The following is a 23,226-nucleotide window of genomic DNA, read 5'->3' on the forward strand; positions in this document are numbered from 1 at the left end:
CTAGGGAGTGTGCTTACAAAGTTTGAAACTGATCGGTGGAGTTATAGGTAAAACCACAAATCGGCCTGTTATAGCGCCACCATGAGGCTGATTTCAAAAATTTGAAGTGGCATTTCTTCCTCGACCTAGTGGGAACGTGTGTGCGCAATTTCATGATAATTGCACTTTGCGTTCGGTATTTGAGGCATTTTGTTCCAAACGGCTCAATCCTACAAACTTTGGAAGCCAATCAGAATGGAATATGAAAAATCGGACAGATCCGTGTCGATCACATGACTGTCGAGATACTCCCTACCGATTTGTAGGATTTTTGGACAAAATCTGTAAGAGTAGTGCACCGAAATGTGTTTTGCGAACATCGGCCACTAGGTGGCGCTAGAAAAGGCCCATTTGAAAAATTTAGGGCAGAGGTTCTAGATTGGCATCCAGGGAATGTGTGTGCTCACTTTGGCAGCGACCGGGCCAACGGCGACTGAGATTAGCTGCACACAAACTGCGAGGACGGACGGACGGACGGACGGACGAAGGGGAAAACATACTCTCCCCCAAGCCTTCGGCTGGTGGAGACAATAAAGTCCACATACCTACATCGGCCCATAAAATACAACATTACATTTACATTACACACACACACACACACACACACACACACACACACACACACACACACACACACACACAGTTTGGTGCTTGACATAGATGGGTGAATACTACAGCAAAAATAAAATAAAACCGCAGCAATGGAACAAAATAAACAGCTAGTTTAGCTGTGGTAGGATGTATTTTTTTTTTCTCATTACCTTTTCATTTGCTTCTATCCATAGCTTGTCTATGAATTTCTCCTGCGCTTTTTGGAGAACCCAGATTTCCAGCCGAGCATGGCAAAGCGCTACATTGATCAGAGATTTGTTCTTCAGGTAAGTGTCTTCATTGCATTAAAGCCTTCTTTGCTGACCCAGTGTGATTAACATGGCGCCGTCTGCACTCTTGAGTCGAGTTGTTGTTATGCCAAAAACTTACATTAGCAAGTCATTCCTCTTGCATCAGTGTACCGTACAGGCCACTTTCAGGCTTCAGCTTTACAATATGAATGGATTTTTTTTTATTATTATTATCACACGTCAGAATCCACCCCCTCACCAGGGGTCTGTACTTGATGCTCTCCTTTTACCCTCTACATCAAATGTCGTTGCCGAAACTAACTGATCTACAAGCTCACAATGCAACACATTGTGGACTTGTAGATCGGCTATTTTCTGCGAATGTCCGCCTATTATGACATGCGCAGAATAGGAATGCAAACAACAGATGAAGGGATCATGTGGTTAAAACAACAGAAGCAAGCACAAGACAGCCAGACTATCTACCTAAAAGTGGCTGCCATTCAGTGGCTGCTGTTCAGATATCTTGAGTCCTGTGACAAAGCTTAAGAACATTTCTTTTCTGTTTCTTAACAATGGACAGAAAAAAACGTAAAGAATTCCGGCGCACAAAATAGAACACGGGCGGGCCTGCTGAGATGTCTTTATTTTAAGTGGAGCTGGGGGCTGTGCCTGGCTTGGCATTTCACGACAGCCCACCCAGGGGACATGAGAGGGAGAAGGGAGAGCAGAGTTGTTTTATTTTTGTCTGGACCTGTGAGGCCAGCACTATAGACTGACTATTGACTGTGATGAGTGAGCCATCATTTGGCCTAATGGGCTGAGACCACAGACCAAGCCGACGTAGCGCGTCTGAGGCTGAGAAATTGCTTGTAACCTACAGCGAGTCGTTCGCCCCAGTGGTTCTCACACTTTTTCAAGTCTGGGACCCCAAAATGGACATGTATTTATACAGAAATGTCACCTTGACCTTAATCTTCGATATTTTCACCAAACTCTAAAACCAGATGCTGTTTTTAGAATGCTGTTGAAACTTTCACCATATGACAGAGTCTTAACCCATTCAGAACAGGTACACAGTATTGTGTATCATTATTTTATGCTTTAACTATTGAAAAATAGCAGATATACAAGCTCACAGCGCGGCACCGAGTGCCGCGCTGTGAGCTTGTAGATCTGCTATTTTTGAAAAATCTTGAAAATTTGAATTTTGACCCGCTTCTATAAGTGTCTTTTAAATCCTTCTAAGGTTTTTTTTAAAAACCTATGTTTCTATATGTCATCTATATCTGGCCAGCCATCGTCAAAGAAAAGGTCCTTTTCACTTAACTGGAGCTCAGTTAGTCTGTTCTTGAGAGACTACTGTGTCAGTGGTTCTCAAACTTTTTCATGTGAAGGACCCCCAAAATGATATTTATTTGGCCACGGACCCGCATCTCAAAATATCTAGTTCCAGGGACCACCCGGAAGCAAAATTTTAGTTACAAACGTTCACTTTGAAAATACATATATTCAAAGATTTGCACACAATTTCACGACTTTTTCAAAAATAGCAGATCTACAAGCTCGCATCGCGGCAATCGGTGCCACGCTGTGAGCTTGTATATCTGCTATTTTTCACTGGTTAAAGCATTCAATAATTCTAGGCCTAAATGGGTTTTAATATCTTAATATAAGACTTATGCTTGTCACATTGACAAAATTGGCATTTACATCTGGAATCATTACAAAAGAAAGACATTAAACCATTAGCGTTGTGTCCTGAAAAGTATCACACCAAAGAATGACAAACAAAAACGTCCTGTTTTTCAACATTCACCTATTGTCCCGTTTTCACCACAATTACAGTAATGTTGAACTTGAGCCTTATTACTTTGCCGAAATACGATGACATGCCCAGAATAGGGACGCTGTGGTTCATGTGGCTTATTGTCCTGTTTGTTACATTAGGTCATTCCCTCTGTAACCGGCGCCTGCCACGGCAGGCAAGCAGAGAACTAGGGTGTCATCTGTTTGTTGTCTTTCACATTCCTGTACTCCTCCTGACTTCCTTTACAGTATGTGAGCCCTCTATAGTTTTAAGGTAAAGGCCTTCTGTGCCTCCGAGCAAGGGCGAGTGGTAGAGGGGAGGAAATGGGAATTCAAACGGGAGCACAGCTCTGACACCGCAGTCTGTCAGTGCTAGAGTGGACGGCATCACAGCAGATAGGTCCACTGCACCAATGTTTGCCGGACACACTAGGTCAGTGGTTCTCAAGCGGTGAGTCTCTTTTAGGAGTGCCACGGTTCAGTCAGCCCACGGTTCAGTTCGTATCTCGGTTTATGGCTCACGGTTTCGGTACAGTAAAAAATGAAAATGAAAAAAGAAAGAATCCAAAATGTTAAGTTAATTTTAAAGATGGGGTGCAATCATTTGTTTCCCCCCTAAAACATGATGGTCAGTTATTGTGGTTGTACTGGGAGGAGGATTTTCTCCGGGGAGATGTGCAGAAAGAGTTGAAATTGTGTTTTTATGTGGCCACACCCAAAAAGATTTGGAAATTCGGTTCATTCGGTATGGGCTGTTCGGTTCGGTACAGGGCCATTTGGTTCGGTATACTGGTTCGGTTCAGTATTGTGGCACCCCTAGTCTCTTTCCTCAAACGTAAGCGTCGTTCAGTTTCGGAAAGCGCTTGTGACGCGAGGTTCAATCAGTCAGTGGCAGATTGCAACATTTTGACTGGCTGAATAGAGACGTTCCTCTTCTGTCATTGGACAGTGTTGAACGGTGAACAATTATAGGAACAGATCTGCAGAAAGATTTCAGGCAGATTTCACAGAGTGCTATCATAACCGTGACATTTGTTTGCCTTTTAGACTTTGCTAACACAAATTGCAAAGGACAGATATGCCAAATAACTTGCATTATTATACAACACTGAAATATACAAAGGAATGGTTCACAATTAGCAGTGCCGATAATTAAAATAAATAATATACAGGTACCATGGCCAAATCAGGCCATATATTTAATAATTTCCATGCAAAAATTGCAATGCTACAATATATGCTGACAAAGCGTTAGATTGTGACGCGTCGTGAGCTACAGTAGTACAATAGAAAGGTTTTGACCAAAATGTTTTGTTCTGAAAATTCCTGTTAATGTTATCGAGCTGTTTCTATGCAGATGAATGGAAATTATTATTAGTATTATTATATTAAAAAAAGCGATGAGCTGAAATACTTTTGATCAAGCAATTTATGTCATCATTTGATTCCAACATTATATAAACACTACCTCTGACATACAATCCCTCTAGCAAGTTGCCTACTATTTCACACGTGGCCCCATACGCGGTCCAGCCACATGCCAGGTCCCACCTCTCCTTGTTTTAGAATCACAGGAGAGCTTGACTTTTCATCTGGCCGTGTCAAAGCCACAGGCTGAACGTGGAGACATGGGTAGAGCCTGGGTAGTAGTGGAATGCCGGCCTGGCTGGGCCACATCCGAGGTGCCTGCCCTGCACTGGGTTCCAGTGGTGTAAATTAACTCTAGTACATTTACCCAAGTACTGTACTTAAGTACGATTATGAGGTACTCTTACTTTGATTGATGGATTGATTGAGGAATTTATTCGAAGTTTGCATAGGAAAAAGTTCAGTTTCATGACGGTACAAATAACTGGTACAAGGTCAACTAAAAGGAGATCCTAGTAAGCTTTGTGGCTTATTTATACAGGAACCACTTGATGTATCTCATATTTTTTTGTTTTTTGTTTTACTTCTACCGCACTACATCTCAGAGGCAAATATTATACTTGTACTTCTCTACAGTTATTTGAAAAATGTAGTTCCTAGTTACTTTGTAGATTTGTATTATTAACCACTTCAGCTCACAATGCGACACATTGTAAGCTTGCAGATCTGCCATTTTCAAAAGATTTTTATGCATTTCATACATTTGAAACCTTGTGACGGGGGCATTCTGCATAATGAGTACTTTCTTTTGGTACTTTTACGGCACCTTTTGATACCAATACCTTTGTACTTTTACTCATGTACATTTTGAATTTGAATTACTTGTAACTGAGTATTTATACATTGCAGTATTGATACTTCTACTTGCGTAAAAAAAAGTGAGTACTTTCTCCAGCGCTGCTGAGTTTCCATGATGTGATTGTGTGGTGGTGGAGGAGGAGGGAAGAGCTTTAAAATAGATCCCTAGTTATTTACTCTCCTGGTGGACGGGGAGGACAGAGGAGGACGGCCCTGGACGTGAGAACAGAACCATGTGGCACAGAGCGGAACTGCAGCATTGTGCTCTCATCATTTTCTCATTTGCCATGCGACACTTTGTGAGCTTGTAGATGGGCTATTATAAAATGTCCGGAATGTATATGCTGAAGTGGTTAATGTATGTTTTGTTGAATTATCACATTGTACAAAGTAACTAGTAACTAAGTTACTAGTAACTACAAATACCTATAAAAGTAAATGTACTTTCCACCTACTGCTCATTTTCAGTTTGGCAAATGGCATGAGCGTATTTTAGGCTTTAGGCTAGACACATGCTCTCAAACATTTGATGCATTAGGCAGGGGTTCTCAATTTTTTTTCAAGCACGACCCCATATTACGATAACTGGTCTGGTGGTCTGTCTGTCTGGAATGATCTCCCCACTCCGAGCGAGCCAGTCGGTAATGTTACATCGAAATATAACACAGCGAGGGTACAGATGGAACCAAATGGACTAGTGGTCCATGAATGTGTACCACCCGCTGATACTAAACATAATCCTAGCAAATAGTTTATGAACAGTTCAAATCAGTTTGTGTCTCTACTCTCTAGCCTCTGCTTACAAGGGCTTGTGAATGTGTGTGTGTTGGCTTCAATGGCTTGTGCTCTGTTCTGTTCTGCTACTTGTTGTTGGGGGCAGAGCTGTGTGTTAGAGGGAGAGAAGTGTCCGTTCTCTTCACGCTGGTCACAACAACCTCGCTTTTTTTAAGCGTTTCTTGATTAAAATATATTCATTGATTCTTTTTTGTTGCCAATGTGCGACCCCAACAGCACCATCCTGCGACCCCACTTTGTGATAGTTTGAGAACCGCTGCATTAGGGGATCGTGGGTGGCCGTTAACCACCCTTGTGAGGGGGAACAAAAGGAGGGGACCTGGTACAAAATGTGTTTTACTATCAGGTTGTGTTTGCATGTGGTGTAATGTCTTTGATGGATTCATCAGTTCACCGACAGCCCACTAGAGTCAGGTGATCTGTGGGGTGACCTGGACTCGTAGGTAGTTAAGGTAATCATAATAAGAATGATGAGGTCCGCACTCCTCTGTGGCATTTGTCACTGTATGCTTTGTAGTGAAATGTGGCATCTGCATTTAAACGCATGCCAAGCATCAGGAGCAGTAGGTGCTACAGGGGCAGTGCCTTGGGTTAGCAGTGAGCGGTTAAGCTCAGGGACACTTTGACGTGTGTAGATCATGACCAGTGTTGGGTATTGTTACTTTTTGAAGTAACTCGTTAGGTTACTTTCGTTACTGACTTGAAAACTAATCTGTTACGTTACTCCACTACCCAATGAGAAAAGTAACTTAACGAATTACTTTTTCCCTTACCGACAATTAAAACACATTTTCAAATCCTTGCGCAAGTTGGTTACATTGCATTACTGCCTAACGTCATTGGTTGGCCTTATCTATGGCCCAAATTAATGAACTCTGCAGTTAAAAACAAGAATGATATACACAGCGCTGTTAGTTATAACGCCGCTACACCCAACACTGATCATGACACAAACCGGGGACCTTCTGTTTCCTTAGGCAGCTTCTCTACCCACTACAAAAGTAATCGTTGCTGTCGGGACGAAACCTCTTATCTCCATATTTTATCTTTTTGTGTTTTTTTTTTTATTAGGCATATGAGCTTTCTACCCGACAGAGACTATATTTAACTTATTTGTCATATCTGCCCTGTGGGATTTAGTTTTTAAAGCCTTAAAAAGACGAACATAAATGTCATTTTTATTTATACCTTACGTTCCCATGCCTGTGTTCAAGGCCATAATCACAATTATAAATCATTAACCGCAATTATTTGCAGTTTGATCGTCAGCTAAAATGCTGTGATCGTGACAGCCCTCTGTTTCTTTGCTCGTTGCAAAGCTCAGGCTTCTGGAAGCAGAATGTCAGCTCTGGGGCACATTTTAATTCTAAACAGGCATTTTGTGCCGCTGGATAATTTAACATTACATAGTTAATAACATGGTTCACTTGATTACTTCATCATCGTTTAATTACCGTCTACTTGCCCACATGCTTTTTTTATCTTTCCTTTTTTGGCATTGAGATTTAACCGGTTAATCCCTTGTGCTGTTATTATACTTTAGGACAATATGGTTCTCAAACATTTTCTTATCAAGGACCCCCCAAATTAATTTGTACTAGACCAGAACCAGGGAGAGGGGGGCATACAAGAATTCTGTTGTTAAAATTGTTTCAACAATATTCCAAATATTCACTTTTTTACTCAATTCTTTTGTGAGCTTTTACTATTTTTTTGGTGTATATAGGCTTACAGAATAGTGCAGGGATCTTCAACGCTTTCAGGCCAAGGACCCCTTAGTTGAGAGAGAGGTGAAGCAGGGACCCCCCCACAACCTTTTCATAGATTTCATATAGTTTCATTGTTTAGCGCGAATCTGCACGATCATCAGCGTATTTTGGATTCATGTCAATGTGTTTTCAGACATTTAACCACGTGAAATCTTTGGTAATTTGTGGACAAAATTGTCAATGTATTTATTTAGTCATAGTTTTAGTCAATCAATAGTTTTCATTCAGTAGTCGGCGAACATCTTTCGTCATAGTCTTAAGTGGACAATAGTAGACAAGAATGTCGATGTCTGAGTCTCTTGCAGGGGTTTATTAATAAACTGCCGTGGCACAGTGAAAGGAAGGGCTCTAGATGAGGCTGTTAGCACCTTGGTGGGGGGTCGGCCGGGGGTAGAGGAAGTGCCAGAGGTGGTGACCTCCCGGTGGATTGCACTGCACAGCCTGTTTACCTTGCTGGTGCACTATAGTCGTCCCTCCCTAGAGCTCGTCAATCAACATACCACCATTATAGCTCCGCGTGTCAGCTACACACAGACTAACCACAGAGATAATTCTACAGTTTGTGCTAATTGTAGGAAACAACGCTGTAGTATGGAGGAGCAGGAGGACTTGTTTCATGCTGATTCACACACAGTTAAAGAAAGCATAGCCATAGAAAGGTAGACGCCTCCTTCGGCTCTGAGGCGTGAGATCGCGGGACTCGGCAACCGTGGTTTCCGGTCGTTTCCCACTTCCATCTGCGTCACAGAAAACCGGAAGTTGTTGGCCTATCAGAGGCAGGTGGGGGCGGGCCTTTACATAAGCAGCCTGTAAGAAAGAACAGCTGAAACAGGAACAGGCAACATCAGGAAATAGATGGATTGATAAGGAAAAGACACATTGTGATTGGCCAGTAGTCACATGACCGGCAGCGTGGTCTCCGGCAATCACGGACGTCCGCACTCCAGTTGTTGCTCGTCGCTCCAATGGACTGCGGCGGCCAATGAGGCATCTAGCTTTCTATGGATAGAAAGTATCTATGGATAGAAAGTAACCAAGTACTGATTTACTTAAGTACTGTACAAGAGTACAATTTTGAGGTATTTGTACTTTACTTGAGTATTTCCAATTTCCAGTACTTTTACTTCTACTCCACTACATCTTTGACCCACTACATTACATTCCACTACACTTATTTGAAAACTTTAGTTAATAGATACTTTGCAGATATACATTTTAATATTATAAAACATTAACCACTTTAGCCCTATTTTATACCTTGGCTATTTGGAAATAGCGATGCGACGCGTTGTGAGCTTGTAGATCTGCCGTTTTCAAACATTGTAATTTTACTTTTCGTACTTTAAGGACATTTTGATGCCAATACCTTTACTCAAGTACATTTTGAATTCCGGACTTTTACTTGTAACAGAGTATTTATATATTGCAGTATTGATACTTTTTCTACCACTGATTGAGCCTAAAATCAGTCATGAGATTTGTTTTTACTTTAATACCAGCACACACACACACACACGCACGCTTATGTAAAATCACTCTAGTTGTGTAGGTGTGTCATAGTTCATAGCGTCAGGTGTTTGTGTTGGAAATCTTAATCAATGTAAATATTCCTGTGTCTACTGTGAATTTAATTGCATTTCAACTCTGTTAAGATGGAGATCTTGGCTCGCATCTGATCCATCAACCCCATGAATCCTAGCGTCTCTATTCTGGGCTTGTCATGATAGCCATAAGCCAAACATTTGGCAAAAATAATCCGATCTACGTTAGCAAGGCTATTTTTGGCGAGAGATTTGGTGTGTAGGAGGGGGAAAAGGCAGTTGGCAGTAGCTAAGGATGGACCCCTGGGGTTCCCCGGTCAACAGAGTATAATGGTCGCTGTCTGGTGGAAATGTCCAAAATCACATTTCGAGCTTGCTACTACCTGCTACTTTTGATGCTTTTGTGTGACTCTTTAGTATAATCAAGTAGGGCATTAACCCATTTAGAACGGGTACACATTATTGTGTATCATTATTTTATGCTTTAACTATAAAAAAATAGCCGATATACAAGCTCACAGCGCGGCACCGAGTGCCGCGCTGCGAGCTTGTAGATCTGCTATTTTTGAAAAGTCGTGAAAATTAGAATTTTGACCCGATTCTATAAGTGTCTTTTGAATCCTTCTAAGGTTTTTTGAAAAATATATGTTTCTATGTCAGCAATCTGGCCAGCCATCGTCAAAACAAAAGATCCTTTTCACTTGGAGCTCAGTTAGTCTGTTCTTGAGAGACTACTATGTCAGTGGTTCTCAAACCTTTTAACATGAAGGACCCCCAAAATGATATTTATTTGGCCACGGACCCGCATCTCAAAATATCTAGTTCCAGGGACCACCCAGAAGCAAAATTTGAGTTACAAACGTTCGCTTTAAAAATACATATATTCAAAGATTTGCACACGTTTTCACAACTTTTTCAAAAATAGCAGATCTACAAGCGCGGCACTCGGTGCCGCGCTGTGAGCTTGTATATCTGCTATTTTTCACTGGTTAAAGCATTCAATAATTCTAGGCCTATTTACAACAAAAAAATACACAATATTTGAATATGGAGATAAGAGTACCCGACAGCAACAATATACTGTAGGCTTAAAGTTGCTAAAATACTACCAGGTTTGGCTTTTGGTTGCTGCAAAAGATGAGCCTCTAAAAACAAAACGTGATGTTTCCCAAGCCAGCCACAGTCACAGTGGGCGTCAGAGGGTTTAAAAATAGCAGGCTGTTGTTTGGCTTGAGAAGAGAATCCATGTTCAGACTGACTGAGCCCTGTCTCCCAATTAGTGCTGTGGTGTTGATGGACAGTAGCACCAGGTCGTTTTAATATCGTTGCTGTCGGAAAGAAACCTTATCCCCATATTCTAACTTATTACTATTTTCGTAAATTATTGTCCATACTTGATCATACTACAGCCTCACACAAAAGCATCAAAAGTAGCAGATCCACAAGCTCGAAAACGCGGTGTGAAGCCGCTACTTTTGAATTTGGATCCTGAAGAGTGACAGTTTTGGACATATGAGGTTTCCACCCGACAGAGACCTATGAAAACACTTTTGTTGTTTCAACCCGGACACTGGCTTTTCTCTGGTTCCTTTCCTCTCACCTTTTTGTGCATCGTTTTTGCCATCATTGCCACACATTGCCTAGTCTTGTGTGTGAATTCAACTCGGAACTTTTAATACATAAGGTTTCAGCTTAGTTTCGCTTCAGGGGGGAAATCCTTGTGCTTATAGAGTGTCTGATTGGTCACTCAGTTACAGGAGAAAGCCCCAGTTCAAACCTCAGCGGGGGGAAAAACAAGTGGCTGAATGTGTGTGACAGATTAACTATTGACCCTAACCTCGGGGCTTTGAACATGAGCTGAATCATAACTCTGCTAGACTGTACAGTGTTAGTGTCTCACTTCCTGTCTGCCGTTTGGCCCTAGTTTACTGTTCTTTAAAGTCTGCAGTCTATACCATTCAAGTCCTACTCTGATTGATATATTGTACGAACCCCATGTGAGCGTCAACATTTCTACTGCTGAGCAATAATGTGGAGAGCCCATTTGAGGAGAGAAATTTCCTTTTGAGGTTCTTGCAATACTTCTTGTCAAGGGGTCCTACTTGAGTTGCAGATTTACTAGTTAATTGTATTAACAGTCTGCCAAATCATTTAAAAGTACATTTTATTCACTAAAAGAAGTTATGATTTGCAGCTTCTTAACAACGGTGCTAAAGTTTGTAGTCCTAAAACCCAGATGTTTGTTTGCAAAGGGTTCCCTACCTTTCTGATGTTTTTTTGTTTTGTTTTGTCAAATAAATAATATAAAAATGAGGCAAATGTATTGAAAATAGCTGGTATACAAGCTCACAACGCCTCGCAAGTTTGTAGATCAGCTATTCTCACAATATTTATCTGTGGAACCGAGTCAGACCATATTGCGCACCTGGGGGCCATCTCAGTCATATTCCATAGAGATCTCATTGTGTTCTGTATGTAAATAGGGGTCAACGTGTTGGAACACAAGATGTGTTTACTTTAGTATGTGCTAGTATTTAGAGACGGCAGGAAGGTCATCAGTTTGGATCCAGGAGGACTCTTAAGGTCCATTCCAGGCGTAAAGTTATGTTTATAACGTTAAGGCCTGAGGCAGATTCTATAAATGTCTTCTTTCTGTAAAACCTATCTTGCTATATCAGTGTTGCTCAAACCTTTTCATGTCAATGACCCCCCAAATGTGGCCATGGACCCCCATCAGAAAATGTTTTGTTCCTGGAACAAAGATTTTAGTTAAAAAGGTTTGCTATAAAAAATATATATTAAAATCTCTGGTCAAGGTTAAGGGGAGTGGTTGATTGTTGTGATTAAATATTGATTCTTACTTCCAAGCATTCGAATCCAATAACTCTTGAAAGACTGCTTCTTTATCACCAGGTGTAAACATGCCATTATGCATAGTTTCTAACGTGCTTATTCGGTTAAACTATTACCTAAATCAGTAATTCTTCAACACTCAAATTTAAATGAGGGGGGAAGCGTCGATTTAATTAATTGGAAGCTGCAATTGCAGCACTGATTTTAAGCCCTGCGGAGGACGCGCCTCGTGCTGCTCAACTCCGCACTAAATAACTAGATTCATTTTCCTACTTATATTGATCCCAAATGACTATCCATGGGGCCCCTGTCCTCCAGTTTCCCCAGCAGAACCCAGCAGCCCTCATAGCATAGAGCGGAGTGCATAAGCCAGTTGCTTTTACACTATTTGTTGCAGTCAAAAGTGATTTCCTTTTTCATGAATGTGTCACTAGTTGTCATTACAAACGCATGCCTTTGTTGTCCCACACGAGCCACCACAGTCTCATAAATCATGTTTTGGGATGAGCGTTCGACACAACTGCCAATCAAAGTGGCTGTTCTGGCCAATCACAGCGCGTCTTTTCTGGGAAAAATGCATAACCGCATAACATCTGTTTAGCAGAGTGTGGCAGCTCGTGTGGGACAACAATGGTATGGATGCGTGTGTAATGACAACTAATAACATATTGATGGGAGAAAACATTTTTTTTGACTGCAACAAATAGCGTAAAAGCAATAGGTTTATGGGCTCCACTCCATGCTACAGTATGAGGGCTGCTGGGTTCTTCTTGGAAAACTGGACGACGGACATCTCTGCCTAATAGACCCCATGGACTACATTTCGGATCAATATAAGTAGGAAAATTAGCCTAGATGATATTTAGTTGTCCTTTAAGTGCCATTCCCAATGGCCACGATAACTATAAAGATAACTATAACTGTATCTATCACCATAGTATTGTTTTTCATAGTTGGTGTGAACACTGCCATCCACTTGACTTAGAACAATTTGAAAACTATATTTTTTGAGCGGTGGTAGCCGCTCCTGTGATTCGCTTTCAAGATGTTACTGGCCGTGTATGTCTGTCGCCTGCCGTGTATGTCTGTCGCCGGCCATACCTCTCCTGACCACACACACAGACCACACACACACACACACGTTAAAGGAGGGGCGCTATTGAGCAGGGCAGGCAGACAACACACTCTCTCTCTCCCTCTCTCTCTCTCTCTCTCACACACACACACACACACACAGCGCAACGGTGGGGGCTTGAGTGTGGGGAACACGCACCACTGAGGCAGACAACACACACTCTCTCTCTCTCTCTCTCTCTCTCTATCTCTCTCACGCGTTGGTCAGGGACCGCGTTGGTCAGGGACGTGCAGAGAATGTTAAGAGAGGCAGGGGCTGACATTTCTAAAAGGGCCCTTTGGTGGACAATTCTCTCTTAAAAGGGCAGGGGCTCAAGCCCCGTTTGATGTCTGTGTGCACGTGCCTGACGACTGGCGTTGGTAAAAAAGCAAGAGCAGTATCATCGCATCGTCTATGCGAAGCGTGGAACAACCACGATGTGAAACGAGCAATTATAATCACACCAATGGATTATGTTTTCGTTTGAACCAAATTAGGTAGTCTACAGAGGGACGGAGGGAGTTTTACCGTGAACGTGGCTGCGTGCAGGCAGACTCGTGAGAGAAGAAATCCATGCTTTACACAGTGTTTTCGGTGGAGAAGTCTCGTAAACAGTCTGCCTTCCCGTCCCTACCAAATGAGTCGCCCGTTTCAGCTTGACTCGTTATCATTCTGAATCAATTAAAGTTACATTGTGTGAAACGTGAGCACGTTTAACTCAAGAGGCAAAGCACTGTCTGCTAGGCGGAGGACGGTCAGTGTAGGGAAAGTTCAGTAGCTGGAGGTTTATTCTTCGCTGTATGTCGGTGTCGCTAAACAAGCACCCTTTTAATTAATCTACAAGCCCACAACCTATTGGATCAGTGACGCATTGTGGACTTGTAGATCAGCCCACTTTTGCAGCGGCGAATGGAGACTTCTGCCTCGCGAGACCAGCCACATTTTAACGTTACACGCGAGAAGTGCTGCAGATTTGTTGTTTTAATTCAATATAAATTAATTCGAAGCTCTAGGGGTTGGTGGGTAAACCACCGCTCAGTTCACACGGGTGTGATTTTTATAGTTATAGTGCTCAGCAGATGTGTGTCGGTGACATTCTCTTCAAGCTGCTCGGCCTGCGCTAAGCAACCGTGCCCTAATGACTCATCACACACAGCTGAAAATAGCCATTCCTATGCCACGGGTATAAATCTATATACGATACGCTGCCTTTAGGCTGCTTACATGAGTCAGTTACATAACGTGGGCTGCTGCTGGTAAAGATGTGATGCTGTTTGTTTATGCCAATTTGTTCAGATGTCGACCGTGCAGCGAGGCGAGCTGGTTACTGTCTTCAGCATTGCTTGTTCTGAACGGAATGCTGGTCTTTATGACTCCCATCTATACCGGGGGTTCTTTTTTTTTGTGCTCCAGACCCAAAACACACATCCTGTGTCTACCCAGGACCGCCCTATTTAATAGTGACAATAAAGATTGTAGATCTGCTATTTTCATCATTTATTATTATTATTATTTTAAACATTTATTTTCCCTGAAAACCTGTATTTTATTTATTTATTTGCATTTTTTTTGGCGGGGTGATTTTTTTTTTGGAAAGACATTTGAATAATATTTGTTTTTATTCTATGAAACAAACTATGAACTTCACAACCCATAAGAATTGGTCTGCTGTGACCCACATATGGGTCCTGGCCTAACTGTTTTGGAAACACCGATCTATACTGTATACCATCTTAGTACAGTAGTTGTGGCCTAGCTGAAGAGGTGCAGGTGACACAGTGTAATGATGGTCTGTGGAGAAAGATGCAGGTGACACAGTGTAATGATTCTCTGTGGATGTTCTGTGGAGAAGGACGCAGGTGAGGTGACATAGTGTAATGATGTTCTGTGGATGTTCTGTGGAGAAGGACGCAGGTGACACAGTGTAATGATGTTCTGTGGAGAAAGATGCAGGTGACACAGTGTAATGATGGTCTGTGGAGAAAGATGCAGGTGACACAGTGTAATGATTGTCTGTGGATGTTCTGTGGAGAAGGACGCAGGTGACACAGTGTAATGATTGTCTGTGGATGTTCTGTGGAGAAGGACGCAGGTGAGGTGACATAGTGTAATGATGTTCTGTGGATGTTCTGTGGAGAAGGACGCAGGTGAGGTGACATAGTGTAATGATGTTCTGTGGATGTTCTGTGGAGAAGGACGCAGGTGAGGTGACATAGTGTAATGATGTTCTGTGGATGTTCTGTGGAGAAGGTTGCAGGTGACACAGTGTATTGATGTTCTGTGGATGTTCTGTGGAGAAGGTTGCAGGTGACACAGTGTAATGATGTTCTGTGGCGGGTGTTTTTCAGCTGCTGGAGCTGTTTGACAGCGAGGACCCCAGGGAGAGGGACTTCCTCAAGACCATCTTGCATCGGATCTACGGGAAGTTCCTGGGTCTGCGAGCCTTCATCCGGAAGCAGATCAACAACATCTTCTTGCGGTGAGACTAGGGATGGGACAATATGAAAATGTCATATCACGATTATTGTGACAAAAGAAATTGCGATTTAAGGTTTATCGCTATAATCACAATCCATTATCTTGCTATTTTTGGCAAAGACATTTGATAGAGCGTGAAAAAAATACTATTTCAAGTACATATATTATAAGTAGGGGTGCCACGGTTCAGTCAGCCCACGGTTCGGTTCGTATCTCGTTTTTTGGCTCACGGTTTTGGTACAGTAAAAATTGAAAATGAAAAAATAAAGAATCCAAAATGTTCCGTTAATTTTAAAGATGGGGTGCAATCATTTGTTTCCCCCCTAAAACATGATAATCAGTTATTATATTTATACTAGGAGGAAGATTTTCTCCAAAAAAGTGTACAGAAAAATTATGTTTTTATGTGGCCACACCCAAAAAAATAGAAATTCGGTTCATTCGGTATGTGCTGTTCGGTTCGGTACGGTACAGGGCCATTCGGTTCGGTATACCGGTTCAGTATTGTGGCACCCCTAATTATAAGTACCTTTTACCAATTATAGAGGGTTTTAACTCATTGAGTGCCAGCCTATCACCACTAGAGGGCGCCCAGTGACCAGAGAATAATAGAGATATGCTGGTAATGCATGCCCAAGCCCTGGAGCCAGGACTTTTTTTACAAAGGAAAGGACACTTTCCTTTGTGCATGTACAGGAAGAGGATGAAGTTAGCTTGAAGTTAGCTATTGGCTACCAAGCATTTTAGAAGCCTTATTTTCGTCAACTTAGCCATGATTAAACCTTGCACACCTCATGCATGGGAAAAAAACAGAGAAGAATGAGCTCTAAAAAATCCAATGCAATCCTGGATTGCATTGGAGTGGATTTGTGCAGTTTGTTCACAGCTTTCAAACAAAAAAATCCGATTGGAAATCCGTTCAGGCATTCTTGAGATAATCGCCATTATGTTTTACATGTAATGTAAACAAAAATGGCTGCCCTGTATGTTAGATGGGGTTGTATGGGGGTGGAACATGCAAAATCGCGATTGAAATCATGTTCACCAGATTTGATGGGGTCCCAAAAAAAAAAAAAAAAATTCAAAAAAAAAATTTTCAAAAAAAAAAAAAAAATTTTTTTTTTTTTTTTTTTTTTTTTTTTTTAAAAGCCGAACTTGTTCGGGATCGGCACACTACGATACGCTAATAAAGCCGAACTAGTTCGGGATTGGCACTCAATGAGTTAAGTGGTACCAGATATGCAGCTCGGCAAATAAAAGGTGAATTGATCCCAGTGCATGACAGAGGATGATATCACGATAAATGACATCTCCACGTTACGATTATCGTGAGTGTTTTTTATCACGATAAACGATAATATCGTGTATCGTCCCATCCCTAGGTGAGACAAAAGCATGGATTACAGCTCTCTCAGTAGCTACGACTGTTTTCAGTAGCAACTTTCTCTACTGGTTGGCTTTATAGCCACCAAAACTTATTTTGCTAATTGTTTATGAAACTCAGTGCTAGTGCTTTGGGGAGGTTGCCCCTTTCATGCTGTTTCACACTTGGCCTAATAAAATGTTTCAGTCATGAAACATTGCTTTATAATCTATTCAAATGGTTCAGACGTAGAGACGTGATGGTGGTCTTTTGGGAGAGAGAGAAGAAACTCAGTGATTGGCCTCCAAGCCGCGTTTGAACCTCTACGCCAGTGGTCTTCAACAGGTTGCCTCCGCACATACTGTTTCTGCTCGACACACATGAAGTGATTGTAGGTCAGGCATCAGACATCTGGCGACGTGCCTACATGATGGGGAGAGCCTGGGGACACTAGGAATGTTACAGTAGAGAGTTCTTTCTCCCTCCTTTTTTATCTTTTTGAAGTCAAGGTCCTTGTAATGCGTCGTTTTCGTGCCCCAAAAACACTGTACCTGTACATACATTTTTCAAAATGGTGTTTGTGTTGAGTATTATTACACACCAGTGGTGTGTTCTAGACTTTTTTTGATGGCATACTATAATCTATGATCCGCGGCTATTCGTGTGGACAGGTTATACGCCAGTGCATAATGCCTATCAAATACGCTACTTTGAAAGGTTCACGAGGGCAGACGCTATTCATATTTTTATTTCCGACAGCAGACACCATATACGCGTGTTACAGGTAGAACATAGCACTGTTACACAACCAATGAAGTGGAACAAGGCCAATTTCCACCTAGAATAAAAGGCTTCAACCTGTAGCAATGAGGCATAAACTATAAGAATCATTGGATGCGAAATATTGCCAGACACATTTTTGATTTGTTTATTCGCCACGGCTCCCGGTGTGTAAAAGCCTTTCGTCCCTTGTACTATAGTCCCTTGTCACTGCTGCTGACCCCTATTATGGAAAGTATTAATATTCCGCTCAGGGTGAAGTGTAGCATTTATTGAAGACAATTGGAGCATAAAAACAGCATTTACAGCAGCATGGCCCTGGCCTCCTGGCCTGCACCAGGAGCACCCAAAGCACCCAGAGCACCATCTCGTTCTTATAGCTGTCCACTCTAACAACTATGCTGTCCTTGACGGGTCATATCGTCTCTGTTGGGCAGAAAACTCTCCAAACTCTTGTCTCCATGTTTAACTTTTTGTGTTTTTTCGTGAATTAATACCCTATAGGGCTACTTGATCACATAAAAGCATCAAAAGTAACAGATCCACAAGCAGGAAACACGGCACAAAGCAACGCATTTTGAGCTTGTAGATCTGTTAGTTTTGCTACTTTTGAAATGTTGAATCTTAATGTTAGGAACATTTGGATTTTTCTTTTTTCTTTTTTTAACTTTTTTACATAAATCTCTTCTGGGGCTCCCTGGCAAGACCTTGGCAGACAGGGGTGTGCGGCCAAACGCATATCAATTCGAGGGTCCTTGACATGAAAAGCTGCTCTAGTGCTGTGACAGACATTGCCAGACTGCTTCCTTCCCACGAACATGACCCCAATGGTGTTCCTCGGAGTTGGTCTGAGACGTGTTGAGCCAGAGAACTCATTGCTCTCCGTGCAGACAGACGACCCTGAAGCTGCTACAACAGGCGCCATAACTCGAGAGCAAACCCTCCGATCCTCGCATCATCGACGAGGGCGCGTTTAATGGTTGTCACCCTGGTTGCTGTGATACAGCGGTATTTAAGCCCGGCTGGGCAAAAAGACAGGGGGCACTCGACGTCACTTCCAACAGGCAAAAGTGGCACCGAAGACAACGGATGTTTCCACTTTGACCATCTGCTGTCGGGGTTAAAAATAGTGCCACAGTTGCCAAGCGCCGCTGTTTCCAGTGGGCACCGACCGACTGTACCACCCGGCCAGTTGAACATGGGTGACTCGTAGAACAGTGGTTCTGAAACGTTTTCATGCCAAGACCCCCACATTGATATGTATTTGGCTGCAGACTCCCATCTCAATATATTGTGTGTGTGTGTGTGTGTGTGTGTGTGTGTGTGTGTGTGTGTGTGTGTGTGTGTTGTTTTTGTGCTCTTGCAGGTTCATCTATGAGACAGATCACTTCAACGGTGTGGCTGAGCTCCTGGAGATCCTGGGAAGGTCAGTGGATTAAAGGAAAATTCCAGAATAAAACATATTAATCCTTAATCAGCCTTTTATCACGTCTGTACATACCTGGTATGATGGATTTTTATCATAGTCCTTCCAGTTTTTACTTCTCCTGGACTCCTCAGATCTCTCTCCCACAGCCAAAACGGCGGTCAATTGAGGTTCTCCCAAAGCGCTAATTTTCACCGCTGCAAAGTTACTTTTTTCTTCATAAATCTTCTATTTATAGTTCCAAGACAGCCAGTAATCCATTGTTTTATCGCAGCTTGAGGGAAATGGCCGTAGTTTACATGATCCCAATAGTAGCATTCACAGAAGAAGAATGAAGTCTCGCGTCTCGCGTGATTACCGCGCCCCCTTTAGCGAAAATGAAATAAATGAAAGCTTTCTCCTGGAGTTATTACAGCCAGTATGTACACAACAAGGCATCGTGGTATATATATAAAAAATAAGAAAGCAGAAGAATATAATCTAGTTAGTCTGTTGATCGCTAGAATCCTGTAATATGACTGAGAAGGACTCACAACAAAGCATTTTAACGGACTTCCTGTAGTCATAAGGTAATTATATTACCTTTATTTATTTTTATTTTCCTCAATACATTTCTTCGATTTTATTTATTATTTATTCATGGAATTACTTACAAAATAATTTTGACATGTATTATTATTTGTAAACAATGTAGGATACAATATAATCACAAAATAATCGTATTTTCCTCAAGACATTCTGCAATGCCTCACCAAATAAACTTTAGGTAAAAAGTACCTCATGAAAGACACGTTTCTGTGGTCATGAGGTAATTTTTACCTAAAGTTTATTTGGTGAGGCATTGCAGAATGTCTTGAGGAAAATACGATTATTTTGTGATTATATTGTATCCATTGTAGCCATTTCCCTCAAGCTGCGATAAAACAATGGATTACTGGCTGTCTTGGAACTATAAATAGAAGATTTATGAAGAAAAAAGTAACTTTGCAGCGGTGAAAATTAGCGCTTTGGGAGAACCTCAATTGACCGCCGTTTTGGCTGTGGGAGAGAGATCTGAGGAATCCAGGAGAAGTAAAAACTGGAAGGACTATGATAAAAATCCATCATACCAGGTATGTACAGACGTGATAAAAGGCTGATTAAGGATTAATATGTTTTATTCTGGAATTTTCCTTTAACACGTGTGGTAGAGAAAAAATATATATACTGTGTATATATATATATATATATACACACCGTCTTGATACGCTCCCAAAGTTTATTAGAGGCAGACAATAACTCACGCTTCGACCTCCATGAGGAGGACATAACATTGGGGTGGTCATATAGAAGTGGGGAGGGCTCACCTACAATGAAAACAAAAAGTCACAACTCAATTTAGAATGCTCCGAAGTCTTTTTTATTCAGCAGCAGCAAAAGATTGAACAACGTTTCGACCTTTGCGGTCTTTGTCAAGTATCTGACATCACCTGCAAACATAACACACCTGGGGCATACAACTAATTTAATGATTACAAATGAACAATTCTCAGTAAACCAGTCGGCAATCATGAAATGACAAGTCATCCATAGTGTGTCAGAATAAACACTGAAAGGTTCGACAATGAACAGCGTGTGCTCTGCAGCAAGGACAACATAATCCATTTACACAATCAATGTCAATCCCTCAATCAAAAATCATGTCCCAAAAGGCTACACAAAGTGTGGCTTTTTATGCAAAAGCAGTCAAGAAGAGTTGCAGGGAAAGGCGGGGTCACATGAGCACATCCTCGTTGGTCACCTGACCATGTCCAGTCACGCAGCACAAACCTAGTTCACAAGCCTTCAAACCCAGTGGTTCTCAAACATGTTGACCCATTTAGGCCTCGGAACGCATTATTACTTTAACCTTTGTTTTATGCTTTAACTATTGAAAAATAGCAGAAATACAAGCTCACAGCGCAGCACCGAGTGCCGCCCTGCGAGTTTGTAGATCTGCTATATTTGAAAAATTCTTTGAATATTTTGATGCGATTCTATAAATGTCTTCTAAATCCTTCTAAGGTTTTCAAAAAACGCATGTTTCTATGTCGGTGGTTCTCAGACATTTTCATGTCAAGGACACCCAAAATTACGTGCAGACTTTGTTCTTTAATGTGCATTGTCCTGTCTAAATAAACAAATAAAGCAGGGGTCTTCAACAGGGGGTCCGGGACCCCTAGGGGGTCCTCAGAGTTACTACAGGGGGGCCACCAAATCTTTGTGATTGGATCATTCTTTAACTTGAACCCTCGCATACCTATTCTGAGGAGAACTTTAGACAAAAATAGCAGATCTGCAAGCTCTCACCGCCTCACGCTGCGAGGCGTTGAGAGCCTGCAGATCGGCTATTTTCTGCAAATAGGTTTGGTGTAGAGGTAAAAAAAAACAGCAGACCCAAGTACAGAGTGAAAGGTCAAGTTCACTAAAAACACAAATCCAACAAAGACTGATGACAGTGCTGTCAAACAAGTCTATGAATCAGAATCTATCTATGAAGTCGATGTAGAGGGGGTCCCTGCTTCATCTCTCTCTCAGCTAAGGGGTCCCTGGCCTGAAAATGTTGAAGACCCCTGAAATAAAATAAAGTAAAGGTCTATAACATAATAACATAGTGTCTTTGTGTCTGTGTGCACTGTGCAGTATCATCAATGGCTTTGCGTTGCCTCTGAAGGCGGAACACAAGCAGTTCCTGATGAAGGTGCTCATCCCCATGCACACTGCTAAAGGACTGTCACTGTTCCACGCGCAGGTAGGCCTGCCAGCCACTTTTGAAAAGGGTCTTGCTTGGTTTTTAACTATTTTCCTCTATAATAGCATTGTAAATTATTTTGCATTCACATTCATATTCTGTAAATTGATGCTCAATGTGCTAGGGCAATTGGAAAAAATGTTTCCCCTCGATTCAGCAGCTGATGAACAGAAATTAGAAATTAATTTATAGTAGGAAACTATAAATATATGATGATTCTTTGCATAATTGTCATAATCGTTTCCATGTTGAAAGATTTTCATTAATTTTTAACTCATTTACTGCCCCAACATTTGCTGCCGCGCCAGAGAAACCAGAGAATTTAATTTGATTTCATTTATATAAAACAATCCAAAGTCGGATCGCTGATCGGCCTTTTCCTTAAGTGATTTTTTTTTATGGCAATACATGACTTAAACATTTTAATTTCCTGTAGATCTTCTATTTCCACAATAAGAATCGATTGTATCGATGCTAAGAACTTGTGCCTTAAAGCGAGGGTTTTAATTACTTCACGCTGCATTCCATATCACTACACTTCATCTGTATAAATGTGGAACCTCTGCATGCCTGTCAAGATGTGAGTTTGTCCATATTTTGGTCAAATAAAGTTCTATGTAGTGAATCATTTGCCAGTGAATCATTTTGCCAGTGAATCAGTGAATCATTTTGCCAGTGAATCATTTTGATTACTTATTCATACCCATAATAATTAACTTTTCCCATAAAAGGCAAATCCTACACTCTACACATATACATTTCACACAGACTAAATGGTCACTGTATTGATTTTATCGCTATAAATTAACAAATATCGTCCCTATAGCATATCGCCAACCATGTATCCATAAAATGTATCCTTAAGCTGGTTGCACACTGCTGCGTTTTTCGTTGCGAAATGCGTTTTTCAGGGCAATTGGAGAGAGAGAGATAGAGAGAGCAAGGGACTGAGTGGTGCGCGAAACGGGCGGCAGTGTGCAAACGTGACTGACATAAAGTGAGGTTGATTTTTTTATTTGCGTGTTCCGAAATTCACTCCGATATTCGGCCCGAAAAACGCAGCAGTGTGCAACCACCTTTACACCCCCGATAAAATATATATGGTAGTAAGCTCTCTCTGAGCTAAAGGAGAGCTGTGGTGAAGCACTACAGTGACATCTAGTGGCTGTGAAGTGAAATAAAGGTTAATACTGTGACAGGTTCTAACATTGTTCTTGTTGTTCAGCTGGCCTACTGCGTAGTCCAGTTCCTGGAGAAGGACCCCACACTCACTGAGCCGGTACGACTTGTTTGTTCTTCTTATTATGCCTTTTTTGCTGGTGATAGAATGCCTGCAATACATATACCTCTATTTCTATCTATTTAATGGCTTATATATTCTGTGCGTTCAGAAATGCGAATATATTTTTAAATGATACGAC

At 41.6% G+C, this 23,226-nt stretch overlaps 1 protein-coding gene across 1 annotated transcript in view; it reads left to right on the top strand.

Moving 5' to 3' along the window:
- Nucleotides 1-23,226, top strand: part of ppp2r5a (protein phosphatase 2, regulatory subunit B', alpha isoform) — a 111,209-nt gene that overhangs the window by 80,955 nt on the left and 7,028 nt on the right. Inside the window, exons 4-8 of the mRNA XM_080743983.1 lie at nt 825-917; nt 15,337-15,467; nt 18,976-19,035; nt 21,697-21,805; nt 23,031-23,084. Coding sequence (XP_080600109.1) covers nt 825-917; nt 15,337-15,467; nt 18,976-19,035; nt 21,697-21,805; nt 23,031-23,084 — 447 coding nt within the window. The remainder of the gene's footprint in view (nt 1-824; nt 918-15,336; nt 15,468-18,975; nt 19,036-21,696; nt 21,806-23,030; nt 23,085-23,226) is intronic.

The sequence above is a fragment of the Nannobrachium achirus genome (genome assembly GCF_963921795.1).
Source record: "Nannobrachium achirus genome assembly, chromosome: 16".
NCBI lineage: Eukaryota > Metazoa > Chordata > Actinopteri > Myctophiformes > Myctophidae > Nannobrachium > Nannobrachium achirus.